Source organism: Mytilus trossulus, chromosome 1, assembly GCF_036588685.1.
Source record: "Mytilus trossulus isolate FHL-02 chromosome 1, PNRI_Mtr1.1.1.hap1, whole genome shotgun sequence".
Classification (NCBI taxonomy): domain Eukaryota; kingdom Metazoa; phylum Mollusca; class Bivalvia; order Mytilida; family Mytilidae; genus Mytilus; species Mytilus trossulus.
In genome coordinates, this window is record NC_086373.1 from 38,312,396 (window position 1) to 38,332,970 (window position 20,575).

General features: G+C 33.2%; 2 protein-coding genes across 3 annotated transcripts in view; one reads left to right on the forward strand and one right to left on the reverse strand.

Moving 5' to 3' along the window:
• Positions 1 to 3,663, reverse strand: part of LOC134723785 (uncharacterized) — a 42,614-nt gene extending 38,951 nt beyond the window's left edge. The window contains exon 1 of one of the 2 annotated variants that reach the window (XM_063587336.1): positions 3,181 to 3,663. In XM_063587336.1, the coding sequence (XP_063443406.1) occupies positions 3,181 to 3,366 (186 nt within the window). In that variant the 5' untranslated portion in view covers positions 3,367 to 3,663. The remainder of the gene's footprint in view (positions 1 to 3,180) is intronic. The other variant, XM_063587343.1, reaches the window with a different exon arrangement.
• A 9,809-nt stretch (positions 3,664 to 13,472) lies between these two features.
• LOC134723815 (short-chain collagen C4-like) lies at positions 13,473 to 15,270 on the forward strand. Its single transcript, XM_063587367.1, has 3 exons — positions 13,473 to 13,941; positions 14,163 to 14,234; positions 14,784 to 15,270. The coding sequence occupies exons 1-3, from the start codon at positions 13,602 to 13,604 to the stop codon at positions 15,251 to 15,253; spliced, it is 882 nt and encodes a 293-aa protein (XP_063443437.1). The 5' UTR covers positions 13,473 to 13,601; the 3' UTR covers positions 15,254 to 15,270.
• The last annotated feature ends 5,305 nt before the right edge of the window (positions 15,271 to 20,575 follow it).

Below are 20,575 nucleotides of genomic sequence, written 5' to 3' on the forward strand. Positions count from 1 at the left end.
GTTTTTTCTTTTCTTAGGAGAGTTAAGATTAAATTGTACAACTTCCTATTCAAGGATGTTTGGTATATAAATAAACCTCACTAAACATATAAATGTTGACGAAACCCCAAATAAATCATGTAAATAAGGGAAATGTAAGTATAATGATTTGTAAAGTTTTAAAAAAAACTTCAAGTTAAAAATTTTGTTTACATAAAGGGCAACTCTAATTCATTATTGTGTAATCTTATTTGGATTGAAGGGCAGGGATTAGAAGAGAAACTGACATATCTATTATACATAGGTATTTACTAGAGCTTCACAACAATGTATCCTGTTTATCATGTTTATATACTGCTGTATCAAGGTTTAATCTCAAAGCTGTTAAAATACCACAGGTACTGCAGACTCCTTCCCCTCTCTTTCACCTAACATATCCTTGGAGGTTAGTTTATTTCTAACCAACCTTATTACATGATAAACAGAATCAGCCTTTGATCTGTATTTACGACAAAGCCATAGTTCATGTTTTTCCTAAACAAAATAGTAATTCAATAATTTGACTCTTAAACCTAAAACAAATTTTCCAGGGCTGACTTTGAGAATTGGGTTGTGCTGATGAAAATTTTGTAGCTTGAAACATAAATTTGTTTAAAGATGTTCCGTTAAAACTTGCTTTTGTTTAAGTAATGTTCAACTATACCATAAGCAAATTAAATAAATCACTGATTTGATCTTAAGCATGCAATATGTTCAATCTCACAAAAAGTCAGAAAAATAAACAACTTTTCTTGAACTTTCAAAGTTTGTACATGAAGTTGAAACTTTGGTTTTACATTCCTAGCATGCAGTGGTTATGAAAACTTAATAGTGACATTTGCAAAATTTCTTAATATATTAAACCTAAAGTAACAAAAACGTTTGTGGAGCTGATATTGACCCTATTTTCATGCCATGCGAATTCAGAATCATGTCCATTCGTCAACATTAAATGATAGGTCAACAATATTTCATCAATCTTCGTCATTTAGTGGTAACATGCTTGCCACTACTTAGGAGCTTGTGAGTTTGATCTCTGCTGAGAAAGTGGCATAAGGAGAAAGAGCAAAACCTGACTGGCTTAAGCTTGAAGTTAGAAAAAAGCATGGTATATTCACATCTTATTGACATGTTATTGTCCTAATCATATGTCATGTTATATTAGCTTCTGGACTGTGAGCATTTTTAAAGCAGCTACAATGTATAAGCTGCTATATGTATCAAGCAACAATATTTGACAGAAGTTTGAATGCAAGATATATATTAATGGACCAAGTAACACCATCATGATTGGAAGAGACAACCTGTAAATTAAACCTGACAAATAGATCAGGAAAATGACAATTTCATTTACCCATATTTTTTTGGGAGTTAAAGTTTCAGATAGGATCTGGAATACAATACATGTAAAATTTAACATTGAAAAAGGAAATGGGGAATGTGTCAAAGCGACAACAACCCGACCATAGAGCAGACAACAGCCAAAGTCTGACGTAGTCTGCCCATTTTGTATGTTCCCTAGCAAAAAAAACAGAGTTATTTATTTGATACATTTTACATGCTGTCCATTTTCTTGATACTAATACATGTAGAAAAAATCCTACTATATTTCTAATAGATAAAGATATGTTTTCAACTAGACAAAACATGCTGACAACAGAAGGGTGTGGTTTCTTTAAAAGACAACTTTAACAAGGACTTTAATCTCTAATTTATCATCTTTAAGGTAAAAACAAAATGTCATAAATCAGTCAAAGTACAAGATTTTGGTGCTTAATGTTGATGTAAGACCTATTTAACATTTCCTGTCATCTCAGGCAATCTGTCAGTCAAAATATTAGATACTAATTTTACCACAAAAACACTAAATTTATACATTGCACATTTCAATGCCAAGCTGAATTGGAGTACACCTGTTACCATCATTGCATCAAAAAGACAGTTAATAATAACAAAAGTACAAATATCATGTTTCTCCATCTACATGTACACACAGCACATTTGAATACATTAACATTATTGATTAATAAAAGTTATCTTTAATAAGAAAATAAAAAGCATTTTTTAAACACAAATGTCTTTTTAAAGATTTTTATGGTTAAGAATTATTTTTGTTTCATTTTTTTTATTTCAGCAAGATAATGAACAATTTGAAGCAGCATTAGCCATGTAAGCCGTCAAATTCATGTCCTTGATTTGACTCAATTTCTTAATTTGATTTAATTTATATCCAAATAACAAAAAGTCCAACAATTTATGATGTGAATTTTAGTCTGGACGCTATCGATCTAATAAACCACCGAGGTTACCTCCAAATACTGCCAATGGTCATATAACCTGATATAAATATATACATGTTTTTTAGAGGAGTGGATAAGGCATCTGCGCAATGCTTGGTGGTGTTGCCGTAGAAGTGAGAAGTGAAAAGCACAGGTTCCATCCCAGTCTGGAAGGAAGTAAATAGGGGGTAGGAGGGGTCCTGATCCCAAAATCCCAAATTTAAATATCTTTAAATCCCCACATCCCAATATTCGTAAAAAGAATTCCCAGATCCTGAAAGGGTCAATCCCGAAATCTAGAGCTTAAAAACACCTGATCCCGCCAGAGTCCCGATAAAGGTCCTATCCCCTCCAGTTAAGAATTGTTAGGTTGATTTATCAAGGCACTTTAATTTTATATGTGTATACAAATGTACGTACATGTTACGTATATATGACATTTAAGGTTTAAAATAGCATGAATAGAGTTAGCTACGGAACTGCAGCTCTTATCAGTCTTGTCATATGTTTTGACAATTTGCCGACCAGACAGTTCTGTAAGGCATCACAAAAAAAAAGTATAATACTAATTGCCTTTCAGGACGTCTTAATTTTTGGACTACAGTACCATGAGTACAGCTAGTCCAAATAATTGTGATGTCTAGCAAGGCTATTCTAATTTTTTTGTGGGACAACTTCCTCCCAGAAAAAAAATAAAATTGCCTTGCCATTTGTCATAATTATTTGGACTAGACTACAGCTAGAATAGAGGAATCATAGAGTCAAATAAATTAAATATGTTTGCAAGAACTGTTTTATTGTATCATTTAAATTTTCTATTTCTTATCCTTGTACTGTGATCTTTGATCAATTGTTGATGTGTTCTGTGTAATATTTTACAAACCTTCATATATTTTGATGGAACATATCCAACTGTGTTGTCAGAAACAGCTCTTGCTCCCCACCATTCAGCACTGGTTTTGTTAACATCAAATATTTCAAATTTGTCACCTTTCTTAAACGACAGTATATTCTGTGAACCATCTGTATCAGGTGAAACAAAATCTGAGATGGCACTAAATATTTCCATTTTGTCTGTTAAATAAAAACAGTACTTTCACCTGGATGTTAATACCAGATTATGGAGGCTGAACAGGTGATCATAAATTTAAAGAGATCATTAGCAAAGCGGGACTGTTTGTAATTAACAATTTATATTATCTGTGCGTTTGTTTACATCAGTATCTGTTATTTCATGTCATATCGAGGATATTCAGGCATGTAGCTTCTCATAAAATAGCAAGGTTTCACCGCTGGAATGTTTGGGTTTTCGTTCCTTATTGAATATGGAATGAGATCAATCGAAGGTTTTGTCAAACGTAAAAAATAATAAAACATCTCTGTGACAGGTGCGTAAACATTCCGTAACGGAACGGACATGCATTTCCGAACAGAGAAATCGGCTCACCTGGAACAGAGGCCTAACCCAATTGCCCATTGCATACAGTTACGTTAATTTAATCAAGAGAAACCGGGAAAATATTCCAATTCCTTTATGAATAAGTAAATATAATTCCATTATATAAAAAAAAAGTAAAATAAAAACTATGGATATGAAATTGAAGATTTTATGATTGTTGGACAAACTTAAAAACGCTTTCGTCAATTGCATGTGTTTTAAAAGACACAAATAGTCACCTGTTTCCGAAAACAGAAGAGGTATATGCATATTTTTTCCTATAAGTTCAACTAGCCGAATGTTAGCAAAATATGTGACAATGATAGCCCGTCACAAACTAGTTAGTGTCACTTGACCTTAATCATTTATAGTTAGTCTCATAATGTGGGTATATTTTACTAGCCGCACAATAGCCGAAAGGAATCTGTGACGTGCCCATCTATATACAGAAGTAGGAAATACAGATACAGATAACGCACCAAAACCGTATAACAGGATTAAACACAAGGATTTAAGGTAGACCCAGGGCATATATTTCTTCAGATAGAATTTTCTAATACTTAACCCTAAAATCACCGAAGATTTATTTACATATTCTTTTTTTCAAATTATAATAAAAAGTATGGGTCATTGTGCTATTTTTCAAGCTATGTGTCGTTCAAAATGGCCGAAATTTGCTTACTTTGTTCATGAAAAATACATTTATGCAGAAAAAAAATCTATGAGATAGACTTTTGAAATATAATATGGAAATATAGGGTTTAAAACATTTTAATTAAACAAAAATGGTGTCAAACTTAAAATCTTGTTCCGAGTATGAAAAAAAATAACATAAAGAGTAATCTCCCCTTAAATTGCTAAGTTGAAAAAATTATTCTGAAAAACACAAATATTTGGTATTTGTTTAAACATTTCAAATGATGCAATAAACCACAAAGTTTTCTTTATATAGATAAACAGTCTTACCAATAAATTGCAAATCGGCATCTATTTTTGCAGCTTTGGGCAAAGCATTAGACTAAATGTGTTCTACGATTGTGCAATCCAAGATGGCTGAGTTTATCATGAAACTACATTAAATTAAGCTGAGTTGATGTCAGATGCCGTTCCGTTTACACACAATATCCTACAGAGCATATGTGATTTTAACTATTTTTCTAAGCCAATACATTTGCTATTTTTATCATTAAAATTTTAAATGCACTGCCTTCGGGATCCCAGGATTAGCACATTAACACATCACATTGGAATCCACATAATGTTAATATGGCATGGTAGTTTTAGCATCATTGTCTATCGAAAAGATCAGACAAAAAAAAAACTAACGCACCAATCACAATTACCTGTGGGGTTGAAACAATGCATAACTTTATACATGGATTTTTTATAACTTATCATCAGTACTTACTCGACTAAGTTTGTTTTTACCACGTGCTTAGGTTTCATAGTCATTGGAGATCATTGAAAATATCAAACCCGCACGTGACAGAGTTCTCAAACAATTTAGGTACGAAACTTCTGAAGTTAAAAAATTACAAAATTGTATTGAAATAAAGTTGGAATAAACATCACAATTTCGAAAAGTATCTACACGTCAATATGGTATGTCCTGCGTCACTTAAACTTCTTATTGCGACCGTACACTGTTTAACCATCGTATAATAGCTCATCCTTTGAACATCTCTAGACATTTTCGTCAATTCTTATTGGTTGTTTTATTTAAGAAATATGATTCCTTCATGTCATGCTCTAGGCTCATTTTAACATGGGTAGGCATTATATTTGTCAATATTTTACACTGAGCGTTAGCGAAGTGTAAAATATGGTCAAATATAATACCTACCCATGTTAAAATGAGCATAGAGCATGACATGAAGGAATTATTTCGATTCTAATAGGACAAATACAGTATATATATTTGTTTAGGTCGAAGCGTACTAAATTACCGTAAAAATGTTTGGCTGTTCCCGTTTTGTTTCATAAAAAAAATAATTAAAGTTTATGTTGATAGCTGCTTAAATGTATATATTTTAAAGGTTTACGATGGAAATAACGTTAATATAAACAGTAAGTTCGTGCCCAATTGTCAAACATATTTTGTGCTCATTTAGAACACTGCTCTGTTTACAAAGCGTAATAAGGACGTCATATTAGAATCTAATTTAGGTTGCTCATATAAATGATAAAACTATGCCATTCATTGTAAACCTGGCCAAGTACTAGTTTTACAAAAAGGACACCATAACGATTTTCAGTTGCTTTTTTTTTTTGAAATAACTTAGTACTAAAAACTTACTACAAAAAAAGAAAAACCGTGAACATATATAAAGACAAATATACAAAGATTTTTGGCACAAACTCATAAAATAATAATTGGTTAACACCTATGGCATTACATATAACTATAATAATTGACATGGTAGAATTAATAACATATCATGCTATAATGAAAAGTTACATATTGATGTATCATATAAGTTCCCTATTTCTTATATTTAGACACTCTGATATGAAAGAGGAAGACAGTCTAAGTAATAATGCTGAGCTATTATTAACCAATAGAGATAATTTTTCGTCAACGGTAATGTTACACTGTATTTGAAATATAACATTTAATATGTTATTTTCTAATATGTCTCGCTAAATCTATTACATTTTAATCAAAAATGTTGTTCATCCTCAATTTCCCTATTTTTACAGACAGGGCAGTATCTTTCCTCTCTATGAATATTAAGATGTCTTCCCCTTTCAATCATTTAAGAATTTGCACTTATACGTATTTTGCATATTGCTGCTCTATCATTTAAATTGTTTAGGGACTACATCAAAAGTTCAATGAAGGATAAAAAAACTTAAATCACATAGTTTTCACTGACCCCCACCCCTCTTTACTTAATTTGGGAAAAAATGATTGACCCATTTAGATATATATGTAAAAATCATTGTTGGATAACCACATCTTGCAGCAGTTCAACCCCCACCCCAAACTATTTGAATTAGGTTTTTTATCTTAGTGAATCAACATAATTTTGGGGCCCTTTATAGCTTGTTGTTCGGTGTGAGCCAAGGCTCCGTGTTGAAGGCCGTACTTTAACCTATAATGGTTTAATTTTTAAATTGTTATTTGGATGGAGAGTTGTCTCATTGGCACTCACACCACATCTTCCTATATCTATTTAACCCATTTTGTAGACTTGACGAAAGAAACTAAGCTTAGAAGACTCCTACTATGTTTGCATTTTGATTTTGCAAGCACTGATCATAAATTCTTTGTTTTACTTGTCCCAAGTGCAGCTTTGTTAGACATGTTTTTTTCAACAAGATATGAATATCCGTTAAACGGCTAAATTATGCCGAAAAAAAACCATTAAGGAAGCCACGAGGTCGAAGGGAAATATAAAAAATTTCAATGGATTAAGCAACCTCCAACGTCAGTTATTCAAAACACAAATATTAACAATCATATCTTGTCGCAATTAATTAAAATGTTAAATCCTATATATGTCTCTTGTTGAGAGAGTGCCACATTCTGTACACGTTGAAGAACCATTGCATCCACTAACTGAAGTTAAGTAAGTGCACCAATCCAACATGCTATCCTTTCCAGTGTCAGTCAAAAATCCATGCATCCAAGTCGGCATAGCTTGCAGAACTTGACAAACCTACTGTTAAAAGGTAAAGGGTTTCTCGTCCTGAATATGCGTTTCATTTTTGTCATTGTGATCTAAGAGAAACCCTCAATCCAATTTGGTATAATTAATACTTAATTTTAAACCAAGCCTATTTGCCCATATTTCTAATAGTTATATAAAAAAGAAGATGTGGTATGATTGCCATCGAGACAAATACTGTCCACAAGAGACTAAAATGACACAGACATTAACATGTTAAGTGAATTAGAGTTATTGCCCTTCGTTCATAGTGTCAAAAAGCAACTAAAGAAAATCTCAGTACACATGTAATCTCTAACGAACCATCAAGATATGAGCAAAACAACCAATGAAAGGTTCCTGGCTATAGAAGAGGACGAGTTATGTTTTTTAAGAGAGACAGAAGATACAAAGGGAATTCAAATATCTTATAAACACTGTTTGCATGCATGCATCTAAGGCCGTGTTCACACCAAACGCCGTGTAGAGTAAACATGTTTACAATTAGTTTAGTGTAGTGTGCACTGGTTTCACATTACATTTGTTCACATCTATACACCTTGTTTAGCTACCTGTACATAAGATTTGTTCTCACTTGTAAACTATGTGTCATTTAAATGTTCATTACGTAGAACTGAATTCAAAATTTTGGGACACTGTCACAGTTTTTCTGGCGGAAAGGGAACAACCATTTGACTTCAAAAGGGGGATGGGGTGAAAATGGAAATATTCCGATCCCCAATTTGATAAAAAAAAAAAAAAATGATCATACAGATGATAAAAGAAATATTCTGATCAAAGAGTTTCCCCATACATTATAGTGCTAAATATTGAAAAAAAATGTATTTGATCACCAGCATCGAAAAAAAGGAATAAAAACGTACGCGCGAAAAAAAATCTTACTCAGATAAAAAAAAAATAACCCTCCCCCTTTTTAAGTTAAGTGGTTACTACTTTATGAAAGCCATTTTTATAATTTACAGTAGTTTGAATATACTAGAGATGTCTCGATAACGCACTAGAAAACGTTAGCAGCAGCAGCGTGCGTACAGCCGAAATAAAGGATTGGGTTATTAGGGATCTCTAAATTTTTATCTTTTCTGTTTGTTTCAAATTGTATTTCTTCTCCAAGGAGTATTTGGTAAAAATTTATTTTAAGTGTTATTTAACGGATCTGAGATACTAGACAAACATATCATTTACCCCACACTTTTTTTAGTCATGCATTTATGCGTGAATCGTTGTTTGAGTAAAGACCAGTGGCAAATATTTCTATGTACGTCAAGTCGATTCGGGAAGACCTTTTCAAATGAATTAGGCAGCAACTATTTACTTCATTTTTTGGGGAGGGAAAAAGGGGGGGGGTAGAGGGGCGTGGGCTATTGATTTTTCCAGGACAAATTTTGGTGACAAGTCGAAATCAATGTTAGCATTATATATATAGTGGCAGCTGAGGGTGAAACAAACACATTTTTTTTAGGGCCAAAAACTAAAAACATTTTTTGTTTCCAAAACAAAATCCATAGCTCACCCCCAACCCCTTGCCTTTATATTTTATACTCAACTATAATAGCCCCACCCCCATGCCTTTATGTTTTATACTCAACTATTATAGCCTCCCATGCCTTTATGTTTTATACTCAACTATTATAGCCTCCCATGCCTTTATGTTTTATACTCAACTATAATAGCCCCCCCCCCCCCCCCCCCCCCCCGAAAATCAATTGGTTCCTGTCTTATGGGTTCGGCAATGATGCTGCTTTGAGTCTTAATCAGTGGTTAATAAAGTACGTGAATTTGTTTTTAACAAAAAAAAATCTGTATAATTTAGACAACAATTTCTGTAAAGAACTATACTAATAATTATCAAAAATATCAATTTTACTCAAAAATAGTTTCCTCCTTAAATATATACACGGTAAAACTAATGTCCTAAATGCCTAGTTTTGTGTACACTTAACCTACATAAGGCCTGCATTGACTATCGACTGTGTGTAGATAAAACATGATTTAAACTACATGTAAACATTGAGTTTTATCAATGGGAACGCAATTGTGTTTAGTTTACGTGTGAGTTACACTAACACAACACCGAATTTAGGTCAATGTGAACACGGCCTAAAATACTAGACAGTTGCTTTTGATGTATGTATGTATATGTACTCTGAATTTGGTATATTTGAAGAGCAAAGTATCCCAAGTACCCAGGAAAGATTTGTTTCTGGGGAAGAAAATCCGTTGTAGTATTTACAACAAATCAAAGTTTCAAAAGTTTTAATTTATTATCAAATTTTAAAAATCAAAATCAAGTACGAAGATGAGGACCAAACTAGTCCGAAAGGTTTCACCAAATACATGTAGTAATCTATTCCTGGTGTAGAAAATCCTAATTATTTCGGACAATCAGTCAAAGTTTTGTAAACATGTAACTTATACATATGACCATGTATAAATGATATTTTATGCCAACACTGGTGATGCTAACTGTACAGGAGATACATCGGAGAGTAAACCTCAACACTGGTGATGATAACTGTACAGGAGATACATCGGAGAGTAAACCTCAACACTGCATGGTGATGATAACTGTACAGGAGATACATCGGAGAGTAAACCTCAACACTGGTGAAGATAAGTTAACTGTACAGGAGATACATCGGAGAGTAAACCTCAACACTGGTGATGATAACTGTACAGGAGATACATCGGAGAGTAAACCTCAACACTGGTGATGATAACTGTTCAGGAGATACATCGGAGAGTAAACCTCAACACTGGTGATGATAACTGTACAGGAGATACATCGGAGAGTAAAAAATTATTCTTAAACCAGTTGTTGGTATGATACGGGTTATGTTTTTCTCGTCTATTTTATGATGGTATGTACATCTCTTTTCGGTTAAACTTCCTCTTGACATATTCATTTGACGATTTAAAAGTACATCAAACGGAACTAAAACTGTAGAAGATGTGTGTTATACGTCAATAAGAACGCAATCAAACGACAAAAAAAACCTAATAGATATAGATGTAGTATGAGTGTACATGAGACAACTCTCCATCCAAGTCATAATTATAAAAGTAAATCATTATTGGTCATGGTACGGTCTTCAACACGGAGCCTTGGCTCACACCGAACAGCAAGCTATAAAGGGCATAAAAACAGTTACTAGTGTAAAACCATTCAAACAAGAAAACCAACGGTCTAATCTTTATAAAAAACGACAAACAAGAAACACTTATGAACCACATAAGCATGTCTAGAGGGCACCATATAGTGTTCAACAATAGACAGGTGTCTAAACTAAATCGTTATATTGGTTCAAAAGATTACTCAGAGCTTATGTTGTAGTGTTACTTATCCTGCAAAATTAACAGAAAACTTACTCAATGTGATTTGATCGTCTCGAATGAGAATGAAAAGAGATGAACATAAATTTATTGTGCATTTAGTTAACAAAACAAACAAAAACGTTTATTTTTTCAATCTTTTACTAACCTCTCCCCATATTGTTGATCTTTATTCATTCTGAAGACATGTCCCATCTACTAGTTAACCCATATGCCTTTGAAAATCCTGCATCCGCCACTCGAGATCAGATTGAGAATGGCAATGGGGAATATGTCAAAGAGACAACAACCCCACCAAAGAGCAGACAGCAGCCGAAGCCAACCAAAGGACCTTCAACGCAGCGAGAAAATCCAGCACCCGGAGGTGGTCCTCAGCTAGTCCCTTACTAAAAATGTGTTCTATAAAAAAGAAGATGTGGTATTATTGCCAATGAGACAACTTTCCACAAATGACCAAAATAGTTCAGTGAAAATGGACGTCTTACTGAAGTCTTAATAAGCTCCAAAACATAAATGAAATAAAATTAAAAAAACATAAAAGACTAACAAAGGCCAGACGCTCCTGACTTGAGACAGGCGCTACTGAAAATGCGGCAGGGTTAAACATGTTTTGTGAGATCTCATCACTCCCCCTATACCTCTAGTCAATGTAGAATAAAGAAACACATAGCAATATATACGCACAGTAAACTCAGTTTAAAAGAAGTCCGAGTCCGATGTCAGAATAAGCAACAAAAGAACCAAACAAAATGACAATGATAAACAAATTAACAAAACTGACATGCCAGCTGCAGACCTCAATTAAACTGATTGAAAGATTATGTCTTCATCATACATGTCATATGAAAATCAAGTACAATCCCTCCCGTTAGGGGTTAAGTATCATACCATCATAAAATAAATGAGAAGAACATAACTCGTATCGTGCCAACAACTGCTTTTAGAACAAATGTGTTTATTTCCGATGCAAAGAAAAATGAATATGAGTGAATCAATATTAATACCAAAATATGCAATCCTTTATGACCTGTCAACAGTATCGTAACTATATCCTTTCCGAATAAGTCTATCTAAAGGTTTACTGAAATCAAGTGAGAGGACATTTGCCGCATCTCAGTAAGATCAGAAGTGACAGTCTTTCCAACTCGTCCAGAAAGCTGTCTTTTCATTGGTGAACAAAACTATTAGCAAATTGAATTAAGGATATATACTAAAATCAATTAAGTATTACTAAAATCGTTATTTATGACCTTGATTCCGCGCCAATATTTCTGTATATGTTGAATATTTCAGTATATGCTAGATTGATTTTAGGGTATCCTAAAAACATTTTAGTATATACTGAATTGACTTTAGGATACCCTAAAATGATTTTAGTATATGTTAAAATCATTTTAAGATATACTAAAATCATTTTAGGATATGCTAAAATATAATTTAGTATATACTGAAATCATTTTGCTAGAAGGTATAAAGTTATGGTCCCAGCAAAACATCTGACAAACATAGGACTCGGACTTCTTTAAACTGAGTTTTAGTGTTGGTCATGCTGTTATTATGCGTGCCAATTTCATGAAAACGTAACTGTGCAATTATTTTAAATTTGATAAATATACAGCAAAAAAATACGGTTTTTTCCCTACATTCGTGAACATTTGATAAATATGAGTATTTGAAAAATAAATTGCACAAATCTGAAGGACATTTATATAAAACAGATTTTACAAATAATTTAATAAAAAAAAAACAGCTTGTGTTTATCTTTTTAAATAAAAAAAATATGTATTTCTGTCGAAAAGAAAATTATGGGATCAAAACTGTGTCGAAGATTCACCTTTGGGTGATTTTCTCTCAGAGTTCATCCATTGGTGGCCATGTGGTTTTCTTTTTTTTTTTTATCTCGGGTAGGGATTTTTGTCTCTTTGACAAATAACAAATTTCCATAATCAATTCTATTATCTGCATTTATGGCTGGCATAAAGAATTTCCTGGATAGCGTATGTCTCCTATGAGCAACAGTTACCGAACTCATACAGATTTGACATATTTGCGTGAATGCGAATTTGAATCTAGGGGTCATGGTAATAGCCAAGTTGAATTGTATCCCGTTTGAAGTTTTTTTGTGAAATTCTAAAATGTCCATCATGGGTTTAAAGGCGCGCAATTACTTGTGGTATTTGCTGGAAATATAACATATTCACTTACTGTATGTAAATGTTTTTTTGTTACAAGGTCTTGTGCACCGCCTAGCTATAAAGTGCATGGCTCAAGAACAATTTAAACAACACATGGAAAAAAAAACATAACAAACAACAATCAAAGACTAACAATATCTTTACTTATATAATACCAGCTCATTTAAGATCGTCGGTGAAGTAAAACATGATTCCCCTAGCCCAGGATAGTGCATAGTATAGCAGCGCATAATATTATAAGTCGGAAAAATTATAACTCAGATCGACAAGTAGCAAACAAATCGACGTACCGAAAAGACAACAAAGTACCAACCTAAGAGTACTCACAGTTTCATAATTTTAACAAACACGTGTACAATGTTAAACGAAACTTAAAGTGCACGTCAAGTAGAAAAAAAACAAAGCTCTTCATATAATATTGCGATGTTATATTAGAAGTAATGCTACTTAAGAAAGGTAACAATAATATTTTGATATACGGATATATATACCGTCGAAAAAAATATTTACGTTATAGAAACTGTGGTAATAGTTTTATGATAACTGCGCATTGCATATTCAGCTAACAACTATTTAACACCGACGTTTTATAACTTTACTCAACACATTTCGAACAGCTCTAAGTGAACAAATATTGGAATATTTAGATCTGACAAAGAAAACGAACAAAATGTTTAAAATAATTGTCGCTTTGTCAATTGTGTGTCATCATGTGCAAAGTAAATGTAAAACAGAAAGTGGATGTCGGAACGTGGCTTTGCCTCTCATGGATAGCAATTTAGAAGCGACACTAACAGCAAACATTAACACTGATAAGTTAAACGAACAACTTCAAACTTATATAGCACAGGAAATCAAACAAGGCAACCATGGGTTTGTCACCAACGTCACCACCGAAACACTGAAAGGAGCTTTAGGAAATCTAACTAGGAAAATAGATACTCAAATTAATTCTTTGGAGACTAAGATTGTCCAGCAAAACACCGAAATCAATCGTTTAAAAGCAAAAGGTAAGGAGTTTGTCACATATTAGCGGTAATTTTGTCAATTTTTGTTTATTCACTTATCTGACTTTCTTAGAGGATTGAACTATAGGAAATAACAATTAACAGGTATTTCAAAGCAGTCGTCCAACAAGCTTAGAAATTTATATATATATAAAAAAAAAAGCTTTCAGTTTGTGCATGTCTAATGAAATAGAGAAATGACCAACACATTTTCTTATTTTCAGATAGTCCAAGGGGTACCTATATCAGGTGGGGGAGAACAGTATGCCCAGGAGGAGCGAACATTGTATACGATGGTAAATTATTTACTTTTGAGAGAGAGAGAGAGAGAGAGAGAGAGAGAGAGAGAGAGAGAGAGAGAGAGAGAGAGAGAGAGAGAGAGGGGGTTTAACGTTCTAATAAATATAAATATATAATTTTAAAATATAACTGAAAGATGAATCGCTGCATAGTTGTAACACAAAAATTAAAATCACAAAAATTCTGAACTCAAAACGAAAAGTTCCTAGTCTAATGGCAAAATCAAATGATAAAACACATCAAACGAATGGACAACAACTGCCATATTCCTGACTTGGTACAGGCATTTTCAAATGTAGAAAATGGTGGATTGATTCTTATTTTATAACGCTTAACCTCTCACTTGTATGACAGTCTCATCAAATTCCATTATATTTACAACGATGCGTGAATAAAACGGACATAATACGTAAAATTGTCAAAATAGGGGTACAACAGTCATCACTGTTGAAAGTTATATATTTCTTCTTAACTAGTGCTTTTATGCCTTTCTGAACAATTGTTACTCATCTGATGCATGATATATAATTCAATTCCTTTTGTAGGTACAGCTGCCGGGAAACATTATGGCGATAAAGGATCTGGGGCTAATTACCTGTGCTTACCAAACAATCCAGAGTGGAATGAATACGTAGATGGAACAAACGGAGAAAAAGGTCATTTGTACGGTGTGGAATACGAAATATCAGGAAACACACCGTATCCCAGAAGTTTACACAGTGAGATTACACCATGCGTGGTATGTCTTGCCTCAAGGTCTACAGTGCTTATGGTTCCGGCAAAACGTACTTGCAATCACGGCTGGCATAAGGAATTTTCAGGATACCTTATGTCTTATATGAGCACCAGCGGTAGAACTCCGACAGAATATATTTGTGTTGATGAGACTTTGCAATCACGTGGTCATGGTAGTAGCCAAGCTGAATTATATCCGGTGGAAGCTATTTGTGGAAGTTTAAAATGTCCGCCGTATGTCAAAGGGAGAGAGATTACCTGCGTTGTTTGCTCAAAATAAAACATTTTTTCTTTCTACATGTAAATGAAGTGATTATATATATCTGCGTAGGTTCTCAAAATAGAATATTTTATTAATATCCTACAAAACCGTGCAGTAAACCAATATAAACCAAACTTGGTCAAACTCATCCTAAGGATGTCTAAATATGTTGATTATCATCACCTGCATGCTATCATTTCTGTCATAGGGGTTGTGTACTTCACTATATAAGTCTGAATGTTTGCAATAAAAAATGAATGAATGTGAGAATTGTAAGTTGAATGATCTTGAATTGATAATACATCCAATACTCTTGTGTCGTTCACTGACAAAGATGGCCATCATCGCATTAAAACAAATGCGTGAGGAATTCATTTGAAAAATCTGACCAAAAGTTATGGGTTGAATTGTAATATCGGATTATTGCAAATTAACAATCAACTGTTCTAATATGGTACTGTTGTGGAATTTGTATTGATATTTAACTCGTGATACGAAATAGTGCAAACTTTAAAGAATATGTTCTTTGCTATCAGTAAACGAACACGAACATGTCTTCCGTTACTATGAATAACAACTGTCTCACCTATAAAAAATTGGAAATATGATATCACAAGAAAAATAATAATTTATTGTTAAAAAACTATGACCCAATTGCATCAAAAGTAAAAGAAATGATAAGCGTAAGATTTCGTTTTAAATAGGACTACGACAGCACCAAAAATTGCTGCTTATATTTGACTTGACAAATCCAGACAATTCATGCAGGTAAAAAAACCTCTAGGTAAGCTATTCAATCTCATGGGTTTTTCGTTGCAGGGGCGGATCCAGCCATTTAAAAAAGGGAGGTCCCAACCAAGGACAAAAGGGTGAGGGTTCCAACTATATGTCCCTATCCAAATGCATTGATCGGCCAAAACAAGGGGATTTCCGGACCCCCCCCCCCCCCCTTGGGTGTCACAAATTCCCTCGGTTTTAGTTTGCAACCTGGATTTGTTTTCTATCAATCGATTTATGACTTTTGAACAGCGGTATACTTCTGTTGCCTCCATTTGTGTACCTTGCCCAGTAATATAAATTATTTATCGTTTATGGTGACTTTTAATATTTTCTCTGAATAGTAAGGTATTATAAGGTATATATTCTGCTTTTCGCACTGTTTTAATCCTGACATGATCATCTGGTTAATGAAATGATACAACCTGAAAAATGTAAGATATTGTAAGATTGAAAAGCGTTTGTTTTCAGTTACATCTTTGTCAGGTTTGGAAAACTTCAACATAATTTTTGAACATTGGTTGCAATATTTGAAAACATGTACTATTTCTGTCACTTAATTTAGTGCTGTCATTTTATTTAACGATATTGTTAACATTGTCATATAACTTGCGGGAAGATTGGCTAGTCATAACACCAGGTTGAACCTACTGATTTTACTAAATGTTCTGTACTTAGTCAGGAATATGGCAGTTATCTAATAGTTTGATTCCATATTTGTTGGCGTTTGTTTTTGTTGCACTTTTGTGTTGTTATCCTCTTATAGCTGATGTGCTCCCCTCGGTCTGAGTTTGTTTTCTCTCAATCCATTTATGATTTTTGAACAGAGGTATCCAACTGTTGCCTTTTCATGTACTACTAATGGATAAAGAAAAGTAGAATTTGAATTTTATCATTTCGCTTGATGAATATACAAGTGTACAACGTGTGGTTTTATTCTTTTAATTATGGTGTGCAAGGATTTGAATAGTATATCCTTGAGTTTGTATCATGTTTTTTGTTGTTGTTGTTTGTTGTATGGTTACGTAGCTGTCTTAAGTACACACAACTCCCAACTCCTGTAATTCTCATACAGCAATTGATTAATTGTATGCATATATATATATATATATATATATACGAGTCTAAATTGAAAACTACGTTCAAACCTATGATTGCGTTGGATAAAAACCGCAATTTTTATACGTGTGCATGTCAAACAAATTTCGTTGTAGAAGGGTCTAAAAACAGCACAAACAACATTTTCCAAAAGACCAAAAGAGTGAAAAAGTATATTTAAACAAAACGCATTTGACTAACAGGTCGAACAACTGATGTTCTTTAACCCTGCTGACTGCCATTGGCGATTGCCAAATAAAATTGATCACAGGTTGTAACAAAATGGATCTTATTATCAATTTAATACGTCACAGAAAAAAAAAATTTTGTTAACTTGTGGACAGGATGTTGTGCCACAAACATTCGGTGTCAATATTTCTTTAGTACACCATATCCGGATTTCGACAATAAATGTCTCTTCAGTGATGTTAGGGATCGAAACGGTATTTGGAAGGCCATATAAAAAGCACCCTCATTTTTAGAGAAAGTACCCTCATTTTTAGATTAACTCTTGAATTTTAAGAGTCAATATATAGGATGAACGGATCATATAAACCGGAGGGAAAATATGATACATGCTCAAACAAAAAATATAAACGAGTCTAAATTGAAAACTACGTTCAAACCTATGATTGCGTTGGATAAAAACCGCAATTTTTATACGTGTGCATGTCAAACAAATTTCGTTGTAGAAGGGTCTAAAAACAGCACAAACAACATTTTCCAAAAGACCAAAAGAGTGAAAAAGTATATTTAAACAAAACGCATTTGACTAACAGGTCGAACAACTGATGTTCTTTAACCCTGCTGACTGCCATTGGCGATTGCCAAATAAAATTGATCACAGGTTGTAACAAAATGGATCTTATTATCAATTTAATACGTCACAGAAAAAAAAATTGTTAACTTGTGGAAATATATATAACGAAATTTGTTTGACATGCACACGTATAAAAATTGCGGTTTTTATCCAACGCAAACATAGGTTTGAACGTAGTTTTCAATTTAGACTCGTTTATATTTTTTGTTTGGGCAAGTATCATATTTTCCCTCCGGTTGATATGATCCGTTCATCCTATATTGTCTCTTAAAATTCAAGAGTCAATCTTAAATTGAGAGTAAATTATATGGCCTTCCAAATACCGTTTCGATCCCTAACATCACTGAAGAGACATATATTGTCGAAATCTAGATCTGGTGTACTAAAGAAATATTGACACCGAATGTTTGTGGCAAAACATCGTAGCCACAAGTTAACAAAAAATTTTTCAGTTAGTGTTTATGTTGTTCCGTTGCTTTCCTCATAGTCGATATGTTTCCCTCGGTTTTGGTTTGTGACACTGATTTTGTTGTCGCTTTATCGATTTATGACTAATGAATTTCAACAGTGGTATACTACTGTTACCTGTAAAAAGTAAAAACACAAAAATACTGAACTCCGAGGAAATTTCAAAAAGGAAAGTCCAAAATCAAAAGAAAAAAATCAAAAGTCAAAACACATCAAACGAATGGATAACAACTGGCATATATAATTGTCTGTGGGGACAACTGCATATTTGTCATAGAGGTAAGTTTTTTGCAAAATCATTCTGGTCTTTTAATATTGATGTAGCATGGGTATTAATAGACTAATTCAGTTTCTTGGTTCTGATGTGTATCAATGACTTCAGCGCCTCAATCCATTCGACAAGAGCTAGTATCTACGTCTTGTTTAACACATTGAACGGCATAGTCCTAGATTGAATCCATCAGTATTTTGATGTTGTCTTTCCAGTTGATGTATTTAGGCTCACGATATTTCGGGCCTTTGGATGTCAAATTTCGCAGAGAAATGTTATTGAAAATCAATCTAATTGAAATGTTGATCTCTGATTACGTTAATACTGCATATGATTTTGGATTCAAGCAAATGTTGTCATAGTTCTGGAAAAAACCCAAATATAAACCCCTTAAAGAAATTGGAGAGAAAAAACACCACCCCCTTGGAATAATTTCCTCCAAACTCAATGCCTGCCTTTCATTTGTAGTATGGAACCATGTTTTTTTTCGGGGTTCGTAAACTCGGTAAATTGTAACAAAACCCTGCGATTGAAAGTTGGCCACGGGTTCGTTTTATCGAAAAAAAAAAGGGGGGGGGCTGAGCGGAACAAATTAAGATTATTCATGTCTGTTTAAGCTTCCCACTTAGAGAAACATCTCAATTGAATGTTATTTTGTAATGTTAATTCGATGTCAATGTCTACAAAACTGCTTTATTTATCGACTTTGTTTTTGAAGCGAGTAACAAACTGTCGGGCTTTATCTTTCGATGTTCTCTGGACATATCCTCATGATATAGATAAGCCATATTATACATTTAGGTATCGAATGGACTGCAAAGATTTGTTAAGATTGATTCTAATTGGTTTAAAAAGTCACGTGTGAAATCCTCAGAAGTGAAACTACATATTGATAGTTGTTAGATCTCATATGCAGTATTAACGTAATCAGAGATCAACATTTGAATTTCAATTAGATTGATTGAAAATGTTTAGGTCACCAGTTATAACGTGGCCATAAGGAGTCCATATGGATGGGAGAACTAGCACAGGTGCATTCAGTAGGTTTAGAGTAATTAAAATACCGGAAAAAAAAACAGTATATGTCATTTGTAGTTATTTTTTCTCTCATTTATCAACAGAAATTATTAGTTAAAAATAATAATTAGTTTCTAGTAAAACAAAATATATATAATAAAAGGTAAGAACACCAGAACGGGTTCTAACAGAAAGATTTTGAAAGCAGAAAAAAAATGTGCATCTTACAATCATGATGATTTTATTTAATGACAGTACAAATACTTAAAATAAGGCATATGTTTTTTAATTCAGTCACAGAACTGCGATGTCGTGTTTTCTTTGATACATGTAAATTTTCAATTTGCCTTGATCCTAGACAAGAAAAAGGCCATTTTATTCATGCACACATGTAGCTATTTCTGATAGGTAGCCATGAACTAAAAAAACACACAATTAAACAAAATTCCGATTTAGAGTTCATAATTGCGGGATACGGGCTTTTAGCAACGCCACGAGTATCTATACAATATATATCAGTAACCTCTAGACTAGAGATGGGGTAATCTTATTCTAATCTATTTCAAAAAGAAGAATTTGTTTGTCTTTTAATATTCACCAAAATTCTAAGTAAAAAAACCCATGAAATTTGAAAAGAAAGACATGAGATAAATGTCAATAATATGACCGCAATACAATGAACAATAATTTGAAGGTCCTCAACTTGTCGACAGTGTATCTATTTTGTTGCTTCTGATTTGTCTCAATCGTGTTTTGTCGTGAATTTCTATGTGATGGTTCTCTTGAAGCATTGTTGATTTTAAAAGTATCTTTTATCTGCCATTTATCTGTACACACATAGATTTAATTAAAAGGAGAACTATATACAAAATAGTTCAATATCTTAATT